Source organism: Phoxinus phoxinus, assembly GCF_949152265.1.
Source record: "Phoxinus phoxinus genome assembly, chromosome: 1".
NCBI lineage: Eukaryota > Metazoa > Chordata > Actinopteri > Cypriniformes > Leuciscidae > Phoxinus > Phoxinus phoxinus.
Window position 1 is genome coordinate 26974337 of NC_136876.1, and position 23501 is coordinate 26997837.

Here is a 23501-nt window from a genome sequence, read left to right on the forward strand (position 1 = left end):
CATGGTGTCAATATAAGAAACACCCGCGCAGCTTCAGATAATGATATACAGTTCTGCTCATTAGTTTACATGCCCATTGCAATATAAACAAGATGTTAATAATATTAACAAGAGGGGTCATACAAAATTCTGTGTTATTTTGTATTTAGTACTGTCCTGAATAACCTGTTTCACATTACAAAGGTTAAAAAGTTCATAAAGAGATCGTAAAACAGATCCATATGAATTGAGTGGTTTAGTCCAAATTTTCTGAAGAGACACGATCACAATATATGATGAACAGATTGAATTTATGCTTTTATTTACATAAACATTCCTTTTGTAATGGAAGTTCAAGCATGCTTGCTTGACGTGCGAGAACCAATCATGTTCATTCTCGTGTTACACAGCACATTTGAGCTCCTCAAGAACCAATGAGGTTTGTTCTCGCACGTCAAGCAGGTTCGTTTTGTTTATGTTCGCTGATAAATGTTTAAATGTGGATAAAAACCTAAATTAAATCTGTTCATCATATAAAAGTGATCGAGTCTCTTCAGAAAATGTGGTAAATTCATATTAATTAGTTTTACGATCTCTTTATGAACTTTCTTAAGCATCAAAGTGGTAGTGGTGTAGTTGTCAATGCAGGGACAGAAAGCTCTCAGATTTCATAAAAAAATATATTAATTTGCGTTCCGAAGATGAACAAAAGTCTTAAGGGCTTGGAACAACATGAGGGTGAGTAATTAATGACAGAATTTTCATTTTTGGGTGAACTAACCCTTTAATAGTGTGTGTTGTTACCTGGATAATCAAAACCTGTTTTTATGTTTTGTGATAGCTTTTCATTAGTTGTATAGTTGTAACTGTCCACTGCTCTCTGGAGATTTCCTCCAGGTCCTGCACACTCATTGGTTTTCTCTTCTGCATATTTGACCCCTTTCCCAACAGTGACTGTACGATTTTGAGATCCATCTTCTCACACTGAGGACAATTGAGGGACTCATAAACAACTATTACAAAAGGTGGAAACATTCACTGATGCTCAAAATTGCAACATGATGCATTAAGAGCTGGGTGGTGTGCATATAATGTACAGCAGGGGTGCCCAATCATGTTCCCGGAGATCTACCAACCAGCAGAGTTCAGATCTGTAAGACTGGAAAAAAACAGTTGAGGAACCACTCCTCGAGTAGACAAAGGACCTTGCTGCAAATTAACATTTGAACTCCCCCTCGTGCACTAAGGACAAAAGTCGCACCTCTGAGTCATCCTAATCTACATTTCACTCTCTCATCTCTATCACCTGAAATTCACCCAAGAATATATATAGTTTAATGTGAATGAATATCGTCAAGTATTATACATATTTAGTATCATATATTACATATATTTAGTATAGAAAATGTATTGCATTTAATCAAGAATACTTTGCCACGACAAAAGACTGAACACGTGATTGGTTCGATTTAGCCGGGCCTTACAGATCCAACCCTGATCAAATACACATGTCTGTAATTATCAAGATCTTAATTACCTTAACTTAATAAGGTTCAGCTGAGTTTGTTCAGGGTTGGAGCTGAACTTTACAGGGAGGTAATTCTCCAAGAATAGGATTGGGCACCTCGTGATGTACAGCATGAAAAATAATTTTGATATTTGATACATTGCATGTAGCAATGCACACAAAAGTACATGCATACATCTCTCCCCACTGTAGTGCAGGATAAAGTTATTCACTCATGCTTAATATAGTCTCAAATGGCATGAAGGCATCTGTGTTGCTATGCGATGAATAACTTCTAGATCAGCAAAGGCATCTGTTTCTAATCAAGGTACTGAATGAGGCGGTAGTGGCACCTTTAAAGCAACTCAAAACTGTGAGATTAATAATGCGATCTGTGCATTGAGCTTTGATCAGTTGCTCTTCAAATGTAAAATCTCTATTGTGTCGTTGAATCCTGTGCATAATGGAAGGTTGAGCCGCTCAATGCTTTCCAGACGTCATTACTGGTAATGTATGTTATTATTAACAAATGCACTGTGTAAACACCCTTCCTCTCTCTCTGCCATGTTCTCATTCACTGTCCAATGTTTTGATGAACTGTACATTCCACGGGTGACTGTTGTTGCTTTTTCCCTTTTGTACATTGTGTTTATCAGACTGTTCTGCTGTATGATTTGATTGATGATGCAAAGCAAAAGATTAACATGATAAAACCCAAAACATAACTTGGAAAACAACCAGAAAATGTCCTGAAATTCTTGCTAGACCAGCTAAGACCAACATGGATTTCGATGCTCTGTCAGGCTAGTTTATGCCGGTTTAGAACTGGTCTAGCTGGTGGATCAATATAACCCATGCTGCAAAACTTTGCTGGACGATCTGTTAAAACTAGTTGATGAAGGACCGTCTTCCTGCATGAACTACAGTGTAGTTAGTGTAATGGAAAGATTAAAAAATGTACATTACCATTCAAAAGTTTGGGGTCAGTATGATTTTTTTAAAACAAATCTCTGTTTCTCACAGAGGCTGCATTCATTTGACCAAAAATACAGTTAAAATAATAATATTGTGAAATATTATTACAATTGTATTCCTGTGACGGTCAAGCTGAATTGTCAGAGTCATTACCACAGTCTTCAGTGTCACATGATCCTTCAGAAATCATTCAATATGCTCATTTGCTGCTCAAGAAACATTTCTTATTATTATCAATGCTGAAAACAGTTCTGCTGCTTAATATTTTTGTGGAAACCATAATGTATTTTTCTCAGGATTATTTTGATAAATAGAGAGAGAACAGCATTTATTTAAAATAGAAATCTTTTGTAACATTATAAATGTCTTTAATGTAATTTTTCATCAATTTATGCATCTTTGCAAATAAAAGTATTACTTTATTTTTTTTTAATCTTACAGAACCAAAACATTTGAGTGGTAGTATATATGAAAAAATGTATACTTAATAAATCATTACAAGCTACAATAGTGTAACAATAAATCATTACAAGCTACAATAGTGTTAAAAGTGTGTTACGGACATCAGCATGCTAGGGACCAGCATCATGTGCAACCCTGGAAAAGACCACCTTTGTACTCCATGTTGGGCATCTGTGTTAGCAACAGTTAGCAAGAAAGAGAGATAAAGGAACAGATAAAAAATAATAACCTTTATTCTGGTGTTGGCTCTCATCTCTCCTCCTCTCCAGCTCCTTGCGGTCATAATTGAGGCGCTTCAGGCACATAATTCCATAATGCATGCTCACCCTGTGGGGTCAAAAGGTCACAAGGGTGATTGGAGGTCACGGGCTATCTAAATTAATCAGGTCATTCCACCCTGACAAAGTGTTACAAGACCCCAGGCACATTAGATTAGGAAAGGCCCTAAGACACACACCTGCACCAAGAAAAAAATTGGTTGGCATGAGAGTAAGGATGATAAAGAGAAGGAATAATGAAGTGTGCGGCAGCATTTAACAGATGGGGAGAGGGAGAGAGAAAACACCTGTGGAAACTGTCCACCATTTTCAGCTGCCCACGCAGCTCTTTCTTGGTCAGATGGTCCAACATGCGGGCGTCCACCAGTGACTCCATGAAGTAGCTTCTGTACTGGGGCAAACCCAGACTGGGCAGCCAATCATTGCCCACCCACTCATGGTTCATATCTCCATAGGCCAGGATCTACCACAGAGGAAGGCCAAAAAACAAACAAAAAAACATTACAAACGCACTTTAGATTTCACAGTTGTATTTCAGTTCATTCATTGCAATGTGTATTTGATGCCTACAAATCCAAACTTCAGTGGTTAACAATAAAGGTTTGGGCCAGTTTATGAAACTGTCACTTGCCTTATTGAATCAGCACTATATCTTAATTTAATTTTATCATGCACATGGATTTTTATGCCTAGCATAAAACAGTGTTTTAACTACAACTACAACAAAACATATTTGAAATTGTTTTCAGTAACTGAAATAAAGAAGAATAAAATAACTAAAACTAAAGATATATTGAAACAAAAAAATAATAGAAAATGACAAAAGCACTTAACAAAATTACAAAAATTAAACAAAAATGATATATTAAATACATACTATAATATTAAATAATAGAACTATAACAGGCATTAAAAGCTATTAATGCTATTACATCTATTAGTACACATTTTGTAATGAAAATGTAACGTTTAATGAAAAAATAAATAACTATTATATAATAAATGTATTATTTAAAATGTACAATTGTAAATACTACATTTGTGTCATTTAGGCTTTAGCCTCAACCATCTGATGGCACCATCAGTTTAGTAAGTGTTTAATGGATGTATTGACGTTCCTCACCTGATCCCAGCTAATCTCTTTCAGCTCCTTGTGTGCGGAGGTGATAGCATGATAGGAGAGAGGTGAGGAAGAGGAGATAAGGAACACAGCAGAGGGGCAGAAGGAAAGACACATCGATGGACAGGAAGAGGGAAGAAGAATGAAGAGGGAAAGCAGGAAGAGAGGTACAAAGGGAGGAACAGTTTGTTAGTGACCGGGTCATTAGTTGGAAGCAGTTCACACTGAAACAGAAAAAAGAGGGAAAGTTGAGGATGTTCAACGCTACAGCCTAGCCAGACACACAGAGGGGGAGAGAGAAAGAGAGAGACGCATCAACACATGTCCGATCACTCCACTCTCTCCGCATGCCGCCTCTCATACTGTCCACTAGGAGGCAGAGCGCTTTACAATCCCACACTTGTGGCGTTTCATTTTATCTAGATGAAATGTACAGTTAAAAAAACTGATGAAAAAAGCAGGGTGGTCAAATTAATACAGAACAAAAAACTGAATATCAGTTCCAATAAAGTATCACAGGAAAAAGCTGTGTCAGAAGTGCATCAATGGTGGGGTAAGAGGTTTTGTGTCCAAATCCATTGCTTTCTGAAATGTACTTGTATAATTGATTACTTCAACATTGTTACATCTACTTCTCCCAAAATAGTAACCTAGTCAGAGCAACATTAATTAAAATACAAAAAGTGTGGCTACTAACTGGTTTGGTTGCTGCAGTCAGGGACTCCATCTCAGCATGGGTCATCCACACGTTACTGGTTGACTGTGGGACGAAAAGAAAACAACACAAACCACACATAAAGTTATCAGGATTACTATTTATTAGATTTGTTATATTAAAGTGGGGTGAAAAGAGTCTGAGACAACATTGAAGATATGGGATTCAAAATCTAAAAATCTTTTGAACATTTTTAAACTAATAAACGTTATGATATCAAATTAATTTAACATATTTAAGATTCTACACTATTTATTTAATCACTAATTATTTGTATATACTTTGTATGTAAAGACGGTCATATACATCGGGCGGTAAATGATAATACATTTTAAATTTTTGGATGAACTATTTCCTTAATTTTTCATTTGTGGTCTCAGCTTTTGAAACCCGCTGAAATTGTATAAAATAATAGTAATTATTTGATGGTGCATTTAAGCGTACGGAGCGTGTGCTGGCCGGGGCCGAGGGACTGGTCAGAGACACCATCTCTTGAATGGCCAGTCTCAGTTTGAGGCGGTGCAGAGGGTTACTGATGCCGATCTCTCTCTGGATCTCTGTGTCTGACAGGTTAGCCATGATGGCTCCACTCTTCACGTTAGCACGACATGCTGCCACGTACCACGCCGGCATGCCCACCCACAGCTGAGAGAGAGGGAGAGAGAGAGAGAGAGGGGTGATCTTTAGGAAAGTATAAAACTAAACAGGGCATCAAAGTAACACAGAATGGAAGTAGATGATAATGCCAAATTTTCAAACATAATATCAATATAAAACGAAACAAGCCCCCTTTTTATCCATTGCAACATTTAGATATGGAGCCATACTTCCAGCCAGGAGACAACAGTGGGTCCATCCCAGGATGCAAAGGGTAGCCCCTGTCGGCATGCCTCCTCCAACAGCTCATGTCTAAAAGAAAGTGAGGGATGTTCCTTCAGTACAAATAATCAGATACAGAGTGTGAAGGAAGCTACTCATCGTGCTGGTAAAATTACTTCTTCTTGCTGCGACGGTCTTTGTCCACCGGACCGGCCATCTTAGTGAGTCCGAGGGGATCCACAGAGCCCAGGTCATCTGAGGGGGTCGAGGCTACAGGAGACACAGAGATGTTAAGGGTGACAATCAAGTGAACAGGACTGACTAAACAGTTGTTTTTAAACACTTTAATGGCCATTAAAGGAACATCAAATGGTCAATTACCACAGAAATCCCTTTCAGGTCAGTTTATCCTGAAGCGATTATCAGTGTCCCATAGATTTCCAATGTAAGTTCCATTGCATTGATATAGAATAAAATTTAATTAAAATGTATATAGAGATTTTTTGGAAATCAGAACATTCCTTTAAAAATCAACATTGGAGTTTTAGTTTATGTCTGTTAGCTTTGAAGCTACCTAGGGGACAGTATTAAAATTCACTTTTAGCCGATATACACACCCATTTAAAAGTTTCGGCTCCGTTTTTAAAAGTTTTTTTTTTTATAAATTCAACAAGAATACATTAAATAGATAAAAAATGACAGTATCGACGTTTATAATAATGTTAAGAAAGTATTTATATTTCAAATAAATGCTGTTAGTTTGAACTTTCTATTCAACAAAGAATCCTAGGAAAAAAAATCTTCCACAAAAAATATGAAGCGGCTCAACTGATTTCAACATTGATAATTATCAGAAATGTTTTTTGAGCATCAAATCAGCATATTAGACTGATACTGTCTGTGTCTGAAGGATCATGTGACACTGAAGATTGGAGTAATGATGTTGAAAATTCATCTTTGCCAACACATTTTACAACATATTACAATAGAACAGTTATTAAATTGTAATAATATTTCACAATATTACTGTTTTTACTGTACCAATAAATGTAGCATTGGAGAGCAATAAATTGGAGACTTCTGTCAAAAACATTTTTAAAAAATGACCACTCCACAAGCTTTTGAACACTAGTGTACTTAAATACAACGTACAGTTTTTGTATTCCAGGAGAATGTACCAAGAATATTGATGACTTATGTTGTACTACACAGATTTGTGTCCAATCACGTGCTCTATAGAATGCCCTCCCACTGATGTTAAAGCAAACTAGCATATAGACCTTATGTGCCAGACAAACAAGCGCGCAGGCATCTTTAGAATATTATCTTTTAACTTCAGTTTTTGCGGTTGCTCTGTATATTTCTATGGCATCGCTGTCAAGAAGAAATTAGCAGGTGACGTGGATTTACTTATTGTAGAGTTAACTAAAGCTATCATGAGCATTGTAATGTTTAAAGCAGATGTCTTAACAAATGTCAGTAGACCCGGGAAGATTTTAAAACGAGCCGTTCATTCATAAATAAGATCGAAAAAGACAAAAGACAACAAGTGCAGCGCTGAAAAGGGGCGGGGCTACATACGGCCTATAGCAAATCATGTTCAATTTGTTATTTGTTACTTTAAAAGGCAATAAGCCCGTTGATATGTCCCAACTTTGATATGTAGGAAATAATTCAACAATTTAATTGGGGGCCTTTAAGGAACATTTCCTGATAGTTTAAGGATATCACTCTGATTTTGTGCAGTGCTGCTATTTGAAAAAAAAATTGTCAAGCATTTTTTTGTGTGTTTTTTTTTTTTTGTAGATTTTGCAGTTTTTTTTGGTTAGACTCACCCAGAGATGCTGACTCACGTCCAGGCTGACCCATTCGGACCTTATCTTTCTTCCCAAAGAGCCGGCCGATGGAAGACTTGATGCTTTTCTTTTTGCTGGCCTTGTGGAGGGAGTCCTGGCTGCTGTTTGAGCTACTGCCATCAGCTGAGAGGCTGGAGTCCACAGAGAGAGACAGGGAAAGGTCACTTATACAAGGATATTAAGACTGAAGTGTGACGGGAAAGATGTTTTGCACATTGCAAAAAAAGAAAAGAAAAAGAATGTCATTCCTATGCATGGATTGATTTCGGGCCAGGGCGATTAACGCACCTTCGGAACTCACGACTGTCATCCAACATTGCACCAGGGTGAGTGTGCGTCATCCTGTCCAGTCGCAGTGCACGAGGGGTGGGAGGAGGGGTGGAGTCCAAAAGGGCTAGGGACCTGTCGTCATCTTTGTTGTTCTGATGGGTAGAATGGTATAGAGTCAGCTGTTTGCACATGTTTATTCATTGTGCGATGCAGTACTTCACATATGCTCCTACCTGTCTGTCTGTCTCGCGTGCTGGGGAGTGGGGTAGGCGGGGAGTGGAGTGCCCGGAGCTGGGTGGAGAGGGCGATGCCAGGGTGGAGGATGTGAGGGACGGGGGGATGAAGCCACGTCCTGTGCTGTCCCGTCCCAGAGAGGTCGGGGGAATGGGAGGGCCATCCAGAGCCACACTGCTGACTCTACTCTCAATTTCTTCAGCACGAAGCTCTGTGCTTTCCTTCTCTTCCTGAATCAGCCTGAAGAAAATATGACAGGTGGGTAAGACGAGGGCTTCTGCAGGTTTCATGAAGCTAAATTAAAGAGTTTTCAAAGACCACTTAAATGGAAATTGCCATCATATTTTCATTTTTTATTTGAAATGCCTTGGGATCACATGTATATGATTGAACAATTGGAAGCTTATAAACTCTTAAATTCCATTAAGGGAGCAAAAAGTACCAATTTATCTTAAATCTAAGTGCTGTATTCCCTTCATACAAAATTTAATATTAATGCATTTTGAAAACACGTTTGGCTCCAATTTAAAAATTTTAGGCATTCAATAATTTTTTTTTTTTTAAAGTTAAAACCTAGTTTTACAAAAGTTTTAAACCTAAAGAGAGAGATCGAAATGAAAAGAAATAAATCACATTTTGGTGTGGTGATTTACTATTTGACTAGTTGTCCAACAATCTACTAGTCAGTTAGTGCTAACTAGTTTATTCAAATAAATATAAAATTTGAGGTCATTCTTTTTTTAATTAATGCTTTAATTCAGCAGGGATGTGGCAGTACTAAAGTGGCAGTACTTTTATAATGTTAAAAAGATTTCTGTTTATCAAATAATACTGAAAAAAATTATCACACTTTCCACAATTATATTAAGCATCATAAATTTCAACATTAAATAAGAATAAGAAATGTTTCTTGAGCAACAAATCAGCATATTAGTGACACTTCAGCTTTCAGAAAATTCAGCTTTGACATCACATGAATAAGTTACATTTGAATATAAATTAAAATAGAAAATACTAATTTTAAATTGTAATAATATTTCACAATGTCACTGTTTTTACTGTATTTTTGTAATTAAATCAAATAAATGCAGCCTTGGTGAACATAAGAGACTTATTTCAAAAACATTAAAACATCTTACCAACCCCAGACATTTCCAATCGGGGTCAGGTGAACTCAAAACTGACAGTGTTTTCTTAAGACAGAGTTCAAGCAACCCGCCAACTAGTCAATTTTGAAAATATAATACATTTAATGTACTGATGGTCCCTACCATAAACCTCCTTATTGAGCCTCCCTCCTGCTCTTTCCAATTAACCTCCCTTTCAGAGCGCTCTCCATTTCTCTATTTTAGTTAGATTTTTCAAAGCGGCCTCCAGGTCCCTCCGTTTCGAGTAAACTCACTTAATCTCTTTGTTGATGGCCTCCAGCTGCTCCTGCAACATAATAGCGAGAGTCTGCACATCTGTCTGGCCGCTTGGTGAGAGCAGCTCTGAGCCGAAGAGCGTCTCGCGATCATCTTCATCATCAGAACACCTGTCCTCCACGTCCCTAAACCCAGGGCCTGGCAAAGCTCCAGTGTCCCAGTCGCTGTACTGCAGAAGAGAAAGGCAATAAATGACCTGTTTAATTCATATCGAGCAATTTTATTCACCTATTAGCAAGTCCAAACAAAGATGTTCTCACTTTGCTAGTATCCTCCCTCGCACCACCCCAACGTCCACGATGAGCCCGTCTGACCACTCCTCCTGTGCCTGTGTTTCCATAATGATCTAGGTGGGTGGTGGAGCCAGCAGGAAGTGACCCTCCTCCTTGGGAGTACCTCAGCTCCAGAGCACTTCCTGGCAGAGACCTAATAAAGAAACAGTGGAGGTCATGGTTAGAGTTAACATGAAATGTTGCCCGTTTATGGGATAATGCCCACTTTCACTTCACAATCAACATGAATCCTTATGGATAAAATCATAATTTTCCTCACTAAATACCGTTTTACTCATAAATACGCCATCGTTCAAAAGTTTGGGGTCTGTGAGATTTCTCTTTGAATATATTTTAAAACGCAATATATTCCTGTGATGAAAAGCTGTATTTTCAGCATCATTACTCCAGTCTTCAGTAAAACATGATCCTTCATTCATTCTAATATATTGATTTGCTGCTGCAGTAGTATTTCTTATTATTATCAGTGTTGAAAAGAGTTATGCTGCTAAATATTATTGATGAAGAGAAAGTTCAAAAGAGCAGCATTTATTTGAAGCATTTATCTTTACCGTCACTTTTTGTTTTATATCCTTGCTCAATAAAAGTATTCATTTCTTTCAAAAAGAAAAAAAAATTACTGGCACCAAACTTTTGAATTTGTATATGAAGTAAAATGGATTGCGAATGACACTTCATGTCAACTTTAGAATAAATATGATCAAATAAATCTCCTAAATACCTCCTAAATTGTCATAAATGATCTTTTAATAGAGGACAGCAGAAATGTTATGTGTCTTACCGTGAGTAAGAGGAACCAGATCTTCCTCTCAGCTGGTCCAGCTCTAGCTGAAGCCTCTCCAGCTCTGCAATCAGCTGATCCTGGAAGGAATAAGACATCATTATCTGATAATGTAGCCATATAAATACAGGTCAAGTGAACAGAACGTTTTTTTTCAGCATTAAAGTTTAGGAATGTACCTTGTTCGCTAAGAGATCATCTTGGATCTTCTTCATGTTAGCGAGCTCCTCGGAGAGAGCGTTCTGTAAAACATTTGAACAGGCTCTTACATTCATTTAACTCTCAGACATCTTTATCTAAAGTATTTTGCATGTTTGGGAATCAAACCCATGACAGTGCCACAGTTAAGGTGTGTCCATGTCATGTCGGCATTACAATAATTACAATATTTCGACTTGTATAAAGCTTTCACATCCTCATTGAACTCGTCATTATACTCATTGACTGTGACTCTGAAAATGGTAGCAGCTTCGGCAGTAAATTGTAGCTATGTAGTTATCTCATAATATTTCTGTTTAATAATTTGTATAATTGACTATTAAGCATGTCTCAGTAAAGAGTAATCTGAAAATAAACAAAAAAACATGCAATACCATTTAATGTAGTTAGCACAGAGGTGGATAACTATCTAATAAACTATAATGCATTTGTATAACAATTTGTACTTATTGTATTGTGCTTCTATCTATTGATTACTCAAATTACATTAAAAGTGTTGCTATAGAAATGCATTGTTCCAATTCCAAGGATGTGAACTGCTCTGAGAAGAACGTCCGGGTTGCCATCTAGTAATTACAGTATTTGACATTTTCCATTACAATTAGTCTTGTGTGACACCTGGAAAAGGATTTTTCAAAATAAAAGATCACTCACATAAAAATAATTACTTATAAATATTTTAAAACAGAGCACAACAAGAAGAAGAAAAAAAAACAATAGAAAGAAATTACATTGGCAATTATGATTTCTAAATTCATGATAATTCATGAAAATCGTGCTTATGAAATATTTCCAGGTTTTCCAAAATCTTGGGAAACCTGGGCACCTTGTGTTTTTGAGACAGTATGTTGAGGTAAGAATAATTTTCCTAACTTTTAAAAATGCATCTGGAGACATCCCATCTTCAATCTGTTTTTGAACACCAGAAAATGCCCGCTTACAAACACACCCAATTGTGTTCAGAGGAACCAGAAACAGCCTACTTATACTTCCTCGAGACCGATTAGTTAACTACAGTATTTGTTCAGGCATCCCACAAGTGGATTTTGAAAATATGCACTTCTGCACATTCCTACACCAATCTAGTCATGTTTTTTGTGTTCAGAAACGTGTCTTCTGTTTCTGACATTAAGCTCAAATTACGGTTTGGCCATTCATCACTGATTTTCTGATGAGAAACGCATTGAACACCTGCTTTCGTGCTGGAATTATGAGGGAGGACACAAAAAGGAAGCCTGAAACTCCTATTAGGCACAAACATAATTGAGGCAACATCTGGATTTTGAGGAAAACATCAAAGACGTGGTGACATGTCAAGGCGATTTTTCTGCTTTCTCTACGTGTATGCGGCGTTGACAAAGAAATCAAATCTGAAATGGTGGAGGATCATACCTTCTCCTCCAGGGCAGCCATTCTCTCCTTCAGGTGCAGCTGAAGTCTCTCATTGGACTCAGACAGAAGCTTGTCCACCGTGTCAGAGAGACGCTTGTTGTGTTCGTCGTTCATCCGCTCCCTCTGCCTCGCCTGAAGGCAGGGAGAGAAAAAGAGAGGGAAAAGTGATGAACAGAGAAAGGAGAAGGATGATGAATATTGAGTATATATTGACTAACAGTGTATAAAATATGAGTGATGAGAGACGAGAGATCCAAGACTAACACTATTTAGATTATTATACAACTGGTTCTTGTTAAAGTCACACATCCCATCAGACGGGGGATCCGCTTAAATAATGGAAAAAGCACTTGTTTTTTAGAAAGTAAAGATGTGAAATCAAATGCTTAAAATGTGAGCAATATGTACAATACTCAATTCTAGTCTACTTATGAAATTGGTTTCATATACTCCAAATTAATCTAATGTTTTTTTCTATGTATTTTAAATAAAAATGTATTTAAATATTTGTATGTTTTTAATGCAACTTGTTCATGTATTATTTAAAAAAAAAACAGGTTGTAGGTGTTAGCTCATTTTGGGTGTATTCACACTTGTAGTTTGATTTTCTTGGTTCAAACAAACAAAATTATACATTTAGTCCTGGTTCGCTTTCGCTAGTCCTGGTCATTTTTAACAGCTAACCTAAAGATACAAAACAAAGAACAGCTTTACGCACACTTTACTACAGAACTTACCGAACATCCCAAACAATGCTGTGTGCTGCTGGGCTAAATGCGATAGTTGTATGTACGTACATATGATGGTATTCTCACAAAGAGCTTATAAAATGTGTAAAAAAAAAAACAGTGGCAGGAATTCCTCAATTACACACACAAAGAAGTTCTGCTGCAAGGAGATGGCAGTTCTGACGCCTGTACCGAACTGTAATGGGAAACATCGTGACAATGACAAGAAAAACCATCGCATCTTGTGGCATCACGTCCCATTTTTGGTTTGATTAGATGTCTTTGGTCCATGTTGCATTCATGTTTCAGCGGTGAGTCTCGGTTCGCTTGCTTGGTGCGCACCAGGATTTTAGATGGAAGTTTTTACATTAACTCAAATTAACCAAACTAACAGAGCAATCGCATCAGAGTTTGTAATAATCTAAACCAAACCTGTGTGAACACACCCTTAGAAACTAATGTTGATGTAATGTTTGTGAATCAAGCAAAATATACATTTTACAAACTTTAACTCAATATTTGTAACTTGCATTTAAATTTTTTAATGATGCATTTCTTTTTTGTTACTCTAAAAGATCATCCGTAGTAAAAAAAAACGCACATGCTGAACAAACATAAAAAGAGAGGATGAGTCACCCTCTGTAGCTCCTGATTCTTCTCTTCCAGTTGTGCCTCCAACTGTCTCAGTCGCTCCTCAAAGTTGCCGTGACGCTCCTCAGCCTAAACAACAGAGCAAGGATAAATAACATTTTAACACAACTGTTCTCCATTTGAAATGAGTTAATAGCACATGACCACAAAGAGACAAACAGATCTGAACCTGACAGCACACACCTTGTTGAGTGCCGCCACCCTCTGGGCGAGCTGAGCCTCGATCTCGGGCAGCGTCTCGGCCCTCTGGAGGGTTTGCTGCAGCTTCTGTTTAGCATCGTCCAGACGCTCCTGGAGCTGCCTGTTCTTCTCTTCACTCTGAGGATACCGAGGGATGAGAAGAGACAGAACAATGAGACAGAGACAATAAAGAACACCATAAGGAACACGTTCTCTTCAGGGGGGAAAAAGTGTTTTGTTTATGGTGGAGACCTGGTAAAAACACAATGGAACTTCTCTTAAAATCTCACAAGGTCACTAATGAAGCCACCAAAGAACCAAATGAAAATAATAAAGGTTATGAACAAAAATAAATCAGGTAAACAAATGTAAGGAGATCTATAACTAGTGATCATTTAGATAAGTACGAAAGGCAAAGACATACTGTATGTTACGTGAAACCAACAAGTCTAGACATATCACAGAGCCTGGAACCTGATTCTAAATTCTTGTATCCACAATTACAGACCTCAAACCACAAACCTTTAAAACAACAAAATAAATTCACTTAGATTTAAATTACATTGACACTGATTTGGGGTTTCATTGCTAAGAATGTCTAAATCTACAGTACATCTCTATTCATTATGAATATAGTGTTGCCAATGTTCACGATTTGACAGAGAAAGGCTTTTAACGAATATAAAGATTTGGAATTAACTTTAACCAGATGCAAAAAATAATAATAATAGAAATTAATCCAAACCTTTATTCATTCAATTATTATAAATCTGAAGTCAGTTTTTGAACGCTAGCAAATGGTATAAGCTTGTTTATATGGATAGATCATGGAATGAAAGACAGATAAGAAACAGATTTATTTATAAAAGTACAAAATAAATGTCAAGATTGCCATAGTTTAGAAAACGTGTGATCGTTGTGAAAATCTGTGAAAATAAAAAAAACTTATTTTAAATAAATACATTTAAAAAAAAATTTTTTACATCAAAATATTGATTAATTTGCATGTTCATTCATAACCATTGAATTTTAAATGAAAATATAGCCTACAATATATAGCCTACAGCCTATAATATTAAAGTGTATACTGTAAGGCATTGTCACGGAGCGACCTCTATCGCCTCCCTCTGGCGGCATCAGATCACTTTCCCCTGAATACTAGGACTGCACTTCCCATTTTCCACCTCCTCACACTCATTATCAACCAGCCCTGTCCCATCCCATCATCAGCGCACCTGTTCTCACTCTGACTCTCTCAGCTCCCTTTATATGCACGCTCCCAACTCACCTTCATTGCGAAGTCTTGTTTCTGCCACGGCGTTCATTTCCAAGCGATCTCTATATCTTCCCAAGTATTCCTGGTTCTCCGACCCCAGCCTGTATTTCCAAGGATCCTTCACGAACGTTCTCTGCCTGCCCTGACCCGCGCCTGGTAACCACTCTGATTCCTGGATCTCCCTTGCCTGTTCCTAGTATGCCTTGTCTCTTTGCTACATTGTGTCTTTCAATAAAATTACTGCAAATGGATCCAAATGTCTCAGACTCTCCATCACAGGCATACTGTAGTATAGAGATACTGTTGAACTGTACTATAATTTATATTTAATATAAACCTTTAAATTAAAATCTCTAAATTTAGCTTTTATTGAAATAAAAACATAAAGCTTTCACAGTACTGTATATGCTTTTTTTCCCCTATAAAAACAAAGAATCAGAGAATGAAGTTGGCCTTGTCAAGCTTGAATAATTTTATGGGAAAAATCCTAGCTTGACATTGTGATTAGTAACAAAAATCAAGCCCTACTTGTAAATGAATAACCTGAATATTGGAGGGAGCATGACCCCCCTATAGTGGATGGTTATAGCCCTGATAGCCTGAGGTGTTCAAATCTGAAATATTTCTTCACAGATAAAAAGAAAAAAAAAAACCTTTTCAAAAGAAATAAAAACACAACAAAATCTACCGGCACAATTGGTGCCATTTCTTGAGAATAACCCTCCAGAGACTGAAGATGAACACGCTGTGTTAAATGTTCCTTCAATAGTTACACCTTTCATGTGTGTCTGTACATGATTTTCTTTTGTACCTGTCTGTATAAAGACTCTTTGCTGGCAAGCTCGTTCTCCAGCTTGTCTTTGATGTCATGGAGAGAGGTTGCCTCCCTCTGGGCACTGAGGTACCTACAGACAAAAACACACACGGTGAGGATCTGCAGGGCGCTTGATAAATCAAAACTGCGACTCTATCTGTGTCTTTTGAACGTGCGGACTGAGCTAATTCCCACTAAAACTCAGCAGTGAGATCTGGTCTAGTTTACCTGCGCTCTAAGGTGGTGATTCTTTCCTCCATGTCCTCTCTTTGACACAGCGCCTGAGGTTGAGGGGGTGGACAAAATGTGAGATAAAAGAGAGAATATGTCAAAAAAAATAAATACATAAATTTAACAGATTGCAGAAATAAACACACACACTAAACGATTTCAATCAGACCATTCAGTAACATTATTATGGTTGGGGCTCTGTCTAGACAGCAGTTCTACAGTAACTGTTTACCTCAAACGGAGCTGACTATAAACAGTTATTGTGAAACAAAAAACCTGTATAAAATATTACATAATTGTAATGAGGGAGGAGGAAGAGGCGATGAAAGACAAGTGTAGCAAAAAGGACGAAAGGCAAAGTGTCTAGGGAACTGAGAAAAAAAATGTCATTCTCCACTATCGAGACTGTACTTTATGCCAGTCGATGCAGATTACAAGCAACAAGATCTGCTCAAAGCAAAGGCATCCAGTTTAAATAGGACGCCAAACCAGCACGGTAGCAACCGACAAATTTGGAAAATTCCATGACTAGCGAGTCGGTGACATGAAACAAGCGCTGTTGCCAAGTTGGCAAGTCATTGTTACCGCAGGAGAGTACGGCATGCTTCTATTATACAGAAAATTAGACTTCTTGCATGAGGAATGTCAGATAGACAGCTGATTATTTTGTTGGCAGTTTGATTGATCTTGCTTTGGCTGACAGGCACACCCATCAAAAACTAGAGCACTTTACCGACAATTAATCACTGCGTCACGGCAGGAAACCCTTCCAAATGGGAAGGGAGGCAGGATGACAGAAAAACTATGGTTGCGTGACACAGGGCTCTTTTTTTTTTTTTTTTTGAAGTTCTCTCGAGAACTTAACCTCCGACCCACCTCTTTCACGTCCCTCTGAAGCTTCTGATTGGCTTCCTCAGATTTAGCTAATTCCCTCCTGGCGGTAGTGAGCTGCTCCTCGATCTCTCCAACCTGCACATGGGAGACAAGGCTCAGACGTTAACTTGTGCGCATGAACGCATGCAAACACAGAAACGAGCCAATGAAACTTGGATGCATTCCAGTAGCCGTATCTCCCTCTGTCGTTTCGTGTGTGTTTTTTTTTTTGTCTTTTGCAATCTTGGAATGCAGTGCACAGCCACCAGAGGGCAGCAGAATGTGACACCGTCTTTCGCTCAGCATCTCCTCTGATCCTGCATCTCTATGGCAACCATAGGAATGCCAGGCTAACTGGAACCTTCGCATCCAAAATGTGTCAGTTCTCAGAGCGTGAAGACTGTAGGTCTTCTCCCACCCCGTCTGTCCCGTATTTCCTTCCTGTGTCTGTGAACATTATATCTCCATCACACACATACACTTACAAGCTCTGTTCCAAAGCTTAACTCCCTTCAAAGGCAGTGTCCAAACCATCACAGATCCTCATAAGTTGCGGAGTTGAAATGCTCTTCACAGTGAGGACCTCTGCACATCACACTAATAGTGCACTTTATTTTCACATAATTTATATTTCCGTAGAGTTGCCGTTAGCATGTTGTAATACTCTAATAAGAAATAAAGTGCATAGCACACATACACTTCCATTCAAGATAATGGGGTCAGTAATAATTCTTTTTTTTTTAGAATACTTTAATAATACTTTAATACAGCAACAATGAATTACATTGATCAAAAGTGACAGTAAAGACTTTTATAACAAAATATTTCTATTTTAAATAAATGCTGTTCTTTTGAAATTTCTATTCAAAGAATCCTGAAGAAATTGTATTACAGTTTCAACAAATTATTAAGCAGCACAACTGTTTTCAACTTTGATAATAATCAGAAATGTTTCTTGGGCATCAAATCATCATATTAGAATGATTTCTGAAGGGTCATGTGACACTGAAAAACTGGAAGTCGAAAATTCAGCTTTGACATCACAGGAATAAATTACATTTTAAAATATAATTAAAAGAAAAGTAATTTTAAATTCTAATAATATATTCAATATTATTGTTTTTACTGTATGTTTGATCAAATACATGCAGCCATGAAGCATAAGAGACTTATTTCAAAAACATAATATTTTTTTCATGAAATATGTATACAAGATATAGTAATTTATAAAAAATTATGCATAAAATATATAATAAAACAAATAAATGGCACTGAATAATTCTAATTATCTCGCCTTGTCTGCCATCTTGGAATTATTTTTTGCCCAGCTTGATGCAATGCATTATGGCAGAGATATCCAATCCTGCTTCCTGCATAATTTAGCTCCAACCCCAATTAAACACACCTGAACCAGATAGTCAATGTCTTCCATATTACTAGGAACCTCCTGGCCAGTGTTTTTGAGTAGGTTGGACATCTCAGAGCCTTATGAAATTCCCTTCTCTGTGAAGGATACATGTGATGTTGCCTTAGAATTTGGATAAATTTGGCAAGAATTGGGCTTCCTTTTGAATCGTTTTGTCATCTCAGGATTGTGCCTACAATGATGCCTTAAAATGCTTCCGCTGTAGGCAGCAGTGCAACACTCACCTGTCTGCACATGAGCGCCAGTCTTTCTTTTAACTGTGAAAGCTCTGCTCTCTGTCTCTCTATCTCTCCCTCTCTCTGTCTGTCGATCTCGCCATCATCCAAGATGGAGGAGGGGCCGTTCGGGAGCCGCTGTGTGAAAAACAGAGAACATGAGGAAAAGAACAGTGAAAAGATTCAGTACAAGATTCAAACAGTTGTGACTCACCTCCTTTCCATTGTCCAAACCCCGCTCTCTCCTTTTAATCTGATCCCGTAAAGAATGTACCTAAGCATAACGAACAAATCTAAGCATGCAAGACCAGCGTGCCACATACAGAGAGAAAAGGGGGTACAAACATATATCGCGATAGTATGATGCTCACCTCATTTGTGGACGATTCCAGCTCTTCCTCTAGAACGGCGACTCTCTCTAAAGCCACACGCAATCTCTCACGCACCTGAGGGAGAGAATAACAAAAGACAATGAATCAACAGTGAGAACCTGTCCAAAAACAATCCCCTCTTTGAAGAGACACAGTTATTCTATAGAAGTCTAGCTGTTTACACATTAATATCGGCCTTAAAATGTTTGTAAAGTGTAATCTGAGCATGTTCACCTGCTTCATTTATAGCTATGGCTTTTGAAGTCTTTAAATACAGTACATTAGTCATGTGGGCTACTTTTGTGATACTTTTATGGTGCTTTTGGTCATATTTGGAGCTTCAGGCCAATGTGTTTTCATCATAGGCAAGACTAACCAGCACAAAACAGTGAAAACAGAAACTAAAATTCAGATGTCTGGATTAATCGTCATGCCAACATGGTGTAGGACAGGACAGAGTAGGGAAGGGGAGCTGACCTTTTCATCCAGGGCTTTGTGGTGTTCGAACAGGGACTTGAGGGCCTTGAGCACCTCCACCTCGCTGGAGACTCCAGCAGGAGACTGAGCCTGCCTCTTCACCACAGTCATCCTCAGAGAACGCTCGTGACGAGACACCAGACACTCCAGATGCTCCAGCAGGAGCTAGATGGCACGGGAAAGAAACAGAGAAACTCAGTTTCGATTGGGGAGATGGGGAGTAGTTATTACCCATTTGTTATTATTGTGAACATTTCCTAGGGTAGGATCAGATTAGGAGAGTCACATACACTACCATTCAAAATATATTTTAATTCTAATATATTTTAAAATGTAATTAATGTATTTAATCGTAATACTTTTTTCAGGATTCTTTGATTAATAAAGTAAAAAAAAAAAAAGAATTTCTTTGAAATATATATATTTTGTAACATTATAAAGTCGTTTCTGTCACTTTAGATTCATTTAAATTCATTCTTGCTGAAAAAAGTATTAATTTGTCCCCCCCCCCCCCCCCCCCCCCCCCAAAAAAAAAACCCTTTTGAATGGTAGTGTGAATGTGTGTTAAAGTCTTGGCTACAGAAAAGCTACTACATATTTTTACCATTATTGCCCAGGCCAGGACAAAACATTCACTTCACAAGTAGACCTTTTGTACACAACAGCAATATCAAAGGGTTAGTTCACCCAAAAATGAAATTTCCGTCATTAATTACTCACCCTCATGTCGTTCCAAACCCAAAGAGTCTGAGAGCTTTCTGTCCCTCCATAGACTGCAACGTTATTCAAGGCCCAGAAAGATAGTGAAGACATTGTTAAAATAGTCCATGTGACTACAGGGGTTCAACCTTAATGTTAAGAAGCGACGAGAGTACTTTTTGTGCGCAAACCCCCCAAAAAATAACAACATTGTTACAACAATTTCTTCTCTTCCATGTCAGTCTCTGATGCTGTTCACATGAGTGCCAAGACACGTGTGTGAGATGCTGACGCAGGATACGGCCAATACTAAGACAGTGTTCTGACGTAGAATCCGGAAGCGCTGCACTGTGTTTACCAGGTGAACAGTGTCAGAGACTGACAAAGACAAGAAGAAATTGTTGAATAAAGATGTAGTATTCTCATCGCTTCACATTAAGGTTGAACCACTGTAGTCACATGGACTATTTTAACGAAGTCTTTACTACCTTTCTGGGCCTTGAATAACATTGCAGTCTATGGAAGGGTCAGAAAGCTCTCAGATTTTATCAAAAATATCTTAATCTGTGTTCGATTAACGAAGGTCATACGGGTTTGGAACGACATGAGGGTGAGTAATTAATGACAGGAATTTAATTTTTGGGTGAACTAACCCTTTAATATTGCTATTTGTGTACAAAAGGTCTACTTGTGAAGTGAATGTTTTGTCCTGGGCAATAATGGTAAAAATATTCAGTAGCTTTTCTGTAGCCAAGACTTTAAGGTACACAACCATCATTTCATTTTTGGGTGAACTAACCCTTTAAGATAAATTGAAACAACAACAAAAAAAGCAATTCTACTTTGTATTTTTACATTAACAGAGAAATTATTGTTGTATTTATTAAAACAAAGTATATTTCTCCTCCTTTTTACATTTATCCCAAAACTAACCACCATAAGAAACATTAAAACTCAATGGGCTCAGGGGAGGCAAGAGAGACGCTGCGTCGAAACTTTAACCGCTCATGATGCTGTTGGACAGTGCCAACATTTTGATTATTTATACACTTTTTAATGGAATATTTTGCAATATTTGCATTGTTTTATTTTTTTCTACAGTGGATTATTTTCCATTTTTTAAGAGGCACTTAAAAAATGCCTCCCTTGCCTCCTGGGTGGAAACGTCCCAGCAAGAGTAGGATATTGCACCCCAGCCAAAACATTTCATCAAAAACAAACACCCTAAACAGAAAACCACAAACACAAACACGTGATATAAAGAGGATATAATGTCTGTTTCACACACACATATTATGGTTATGGGGTTACTGACCCGTGTGTTGTTCCTCTCCGCCTTGAGCTCAGCAATCTCCTCTTCTCTCTCCAGCAGCTGCTCCCGACATACATTCAGCTCTTTGGTCAACACCGCAAACTCCTGCTCACACACAAACACACACACACAACAACAGAAAATGAGCTCTGTTCTGATCTTTACAGGCTCTTTACAATCAACACAAATAATCCAGAGTGTGTGTGTATCCAGTGCTGTGGTCAGCTTGAAATATACCGTATTTACAGATCACTCAAAGTCAAACCACACACACATAATGTAGAAATAAACACATACACCATATACATGTGTCCACTGTGTCTGGGCTTCAGACAGCCTGCCCACGGACCACCCACGATGCACTGACCATCTGAGGCATTACTGCTCTCACACAAGTGAAATGCACTTTCTCGATCTGGCAAGGTCTTCTCTGATTCGGTGACTTCACCAGATGTAAGAGTGTGTCTGAAATCGCACACTGTCTGAGCAGGTACTACATTTGACAACCATTAAAAAAGTAGGCCTGTGTTCTATATAGTATGAATGAAATTCAGACATACTATATATCACTCATGTTGTTACAGTCATGTGATCCACCAGCATCAGTTGCGTCGCTTCACTTCCATTCATAAATCCTCTCCCGTGGCCTCATGGGATAGTAAAGTGTCCATCGCATGCACACTTCAGAATCTCACAGGAAATAGCAGGTCATCTGGGTACTTTTCGCCCACTGTTTTCCAAATACAGGCGTTTTTTTGCTACAAACACAGACTTTTTTTTGTTCGTTTAAGGCCAGTTTGGCATGTAATAAAGCAAATGAACCAAACAGTTCAGGCAGTGAGATGTGAATCTCATGGGATGAAATTTGAGATCAAAATGCAAAAAAAAAAAAAAACTTGCAACTAAAATCGTACTTCCTTTTCCACCTCAATAACTATTATTTTTCTTAAAACACAGAATCAGAATCTTGAATCACAGAATCATGTTTAATTCATTCAGCTTCCAGTTTTGGTTAATAACGAAAGGTTTGAAAACAAGTAGCAGAAATGATACAGAAATGATAGAGGAATTATCTTGGCCTATATGGGGGGCCCGCAGGTCAAACAAGTTTGAGAACCACTGCTTTACATTACATTTTTTAAATAGTTTATTAAATACTTGACCTATTTAATAGTATAGTTTATATATCTATACATGTAATTAATGTGAATAAACCAATCCAGATAGGAAATAGTAACCATCAGACGACAGCAGCAAGAATTCTTTGTTACAAAAGTGTAGAAAAGATTATTCAATTATTGACCCGTTTCTTTGCACTTCCCTTGTGTTTTGTCGCAGTTATGTGTTTTTGTTATATCCTCATGTGTACGAGCAGTGTTGCATTTATTGATCTCTTTAACCTGCTCTTTTTCTATGTGCATATATTCTGCAAACAACTTGCCGATCACAACAACTGAATGTGTTAATGCATTGACCTAAAAAACATGAGATTAACCACAAACTATCAACATTAAACAATTTCATTTATTGACAGCCCAGTGTCATTTCATCGGTTCGGTTGTCTAACTAAGGCTGTTGATTTGTAACAGAGGCTGGTTTCATAAATTGCAAAAATCTTGGAATCGTACAGCCAAATCTTGTTTGCGTACATGTGAGACTGAATCAGAGTCTGTTACTTTTTTGCTTCTGTGTGAACAGATGACAAAGTCCACATTCTGAACACTCCGATGAGCAACTCTCGGGTGTAAGGTCTTCATAGCACCATGTTGTGTAAGATGACATATGGCCTCACATGGCTGCCACTGCGAGCCTAAAGCCACACCATCTTTTTTCTAGCTACCTATATATGTGACCGGGTGCCTTCATCAGGAATCACACATGACACGCCTTCCCTGTCTTACGGAGATAGAATCGCCACGTGCAC

The 23501-nt window shown here is 37.9% G+C and overlaps 1 protein-coding gene across 2 annotated transcripts in view; it reads right to left on the bottom strand.

The window, feature by feature from the left end:
* Positions 1-23501, bottom strand: part of ppfia3 (PTPRF interacting protein alpha 3) — a 38027-nt gene that overhangs the window by 4527 nt on the left and 9999 nt on the right. Inside the window, exons 3-27 of one of the 2 annotated variants that reach the window (XM_079629649.1) lie at positions 21581-21682; positions 19567-19731; positions 19090-19164; positions 18933-18992; positions 18728-18856; positions 17081-17173; positions 16202-16254; positions 15971-16064; positions 13887-14021; positions 13689-13772; positions 12325-12456; positions 10893-10955; positions 10714-10793; positions 9900-10065; positions 9618-9808; positions 8215-8455; positions 8000-8133; positions 7691-7842; positions 6032-6125; positions 5864-5945; positions 5481-5681; positions 5019-5081; positions 4325-4351; positions 3489-3664; positions 3153-3250 (exon numbers count right to left, since the gene is read on the bottom strand). In XM_079629649.1, coding sequence (XP_079485775.1) covers positions 3153-3250; positions 3489-3664; positions 4325-4351; positions 5019-5081; positions 5481-5681; positions 5864-5945; positions 6032-6125; positions 7691-7842; positions 8000-8133; positions 8215-8455; positions 9618-9808; positions 9900-10065; positions 10714-10793; positions 10893-10955; positions 12325-12456; positions 13689-13772; positions 13887-14021; positions 15971-16064; positions 16202-16254; positions 17081-17173; positions 18728-18856; positions 18933-18992; positions 19090-19164; positions 19567-19731; positions 21581-21682 — 2890 coding nt within the window. The remainder of the gene's footprint in view (positions 1-3152; positions 3251-3488; positions 3665-4324; positions 4352-5018; positions 5082-5480; positions 5682-5863; positions 5946-6031; positions 6126-7690; positions 7843-7999; positions 8134-8214; positions 8456-9617; positions 9809-9899; positions 10066-10713; positions 10794-10892; positions 10956-12324; positions 12457-13688; positions 13773-13886; positions 14022-15970; positions 16065-16201; positions 16255-17080; positions 17174-18727; positions 18857-18932; positions 18993-19089; positions 19165-19566; positions 19732-21580; positions 21683-23501) is intronic. The other variant, XM_079629650.1, reaches the window with a different exon arrangement.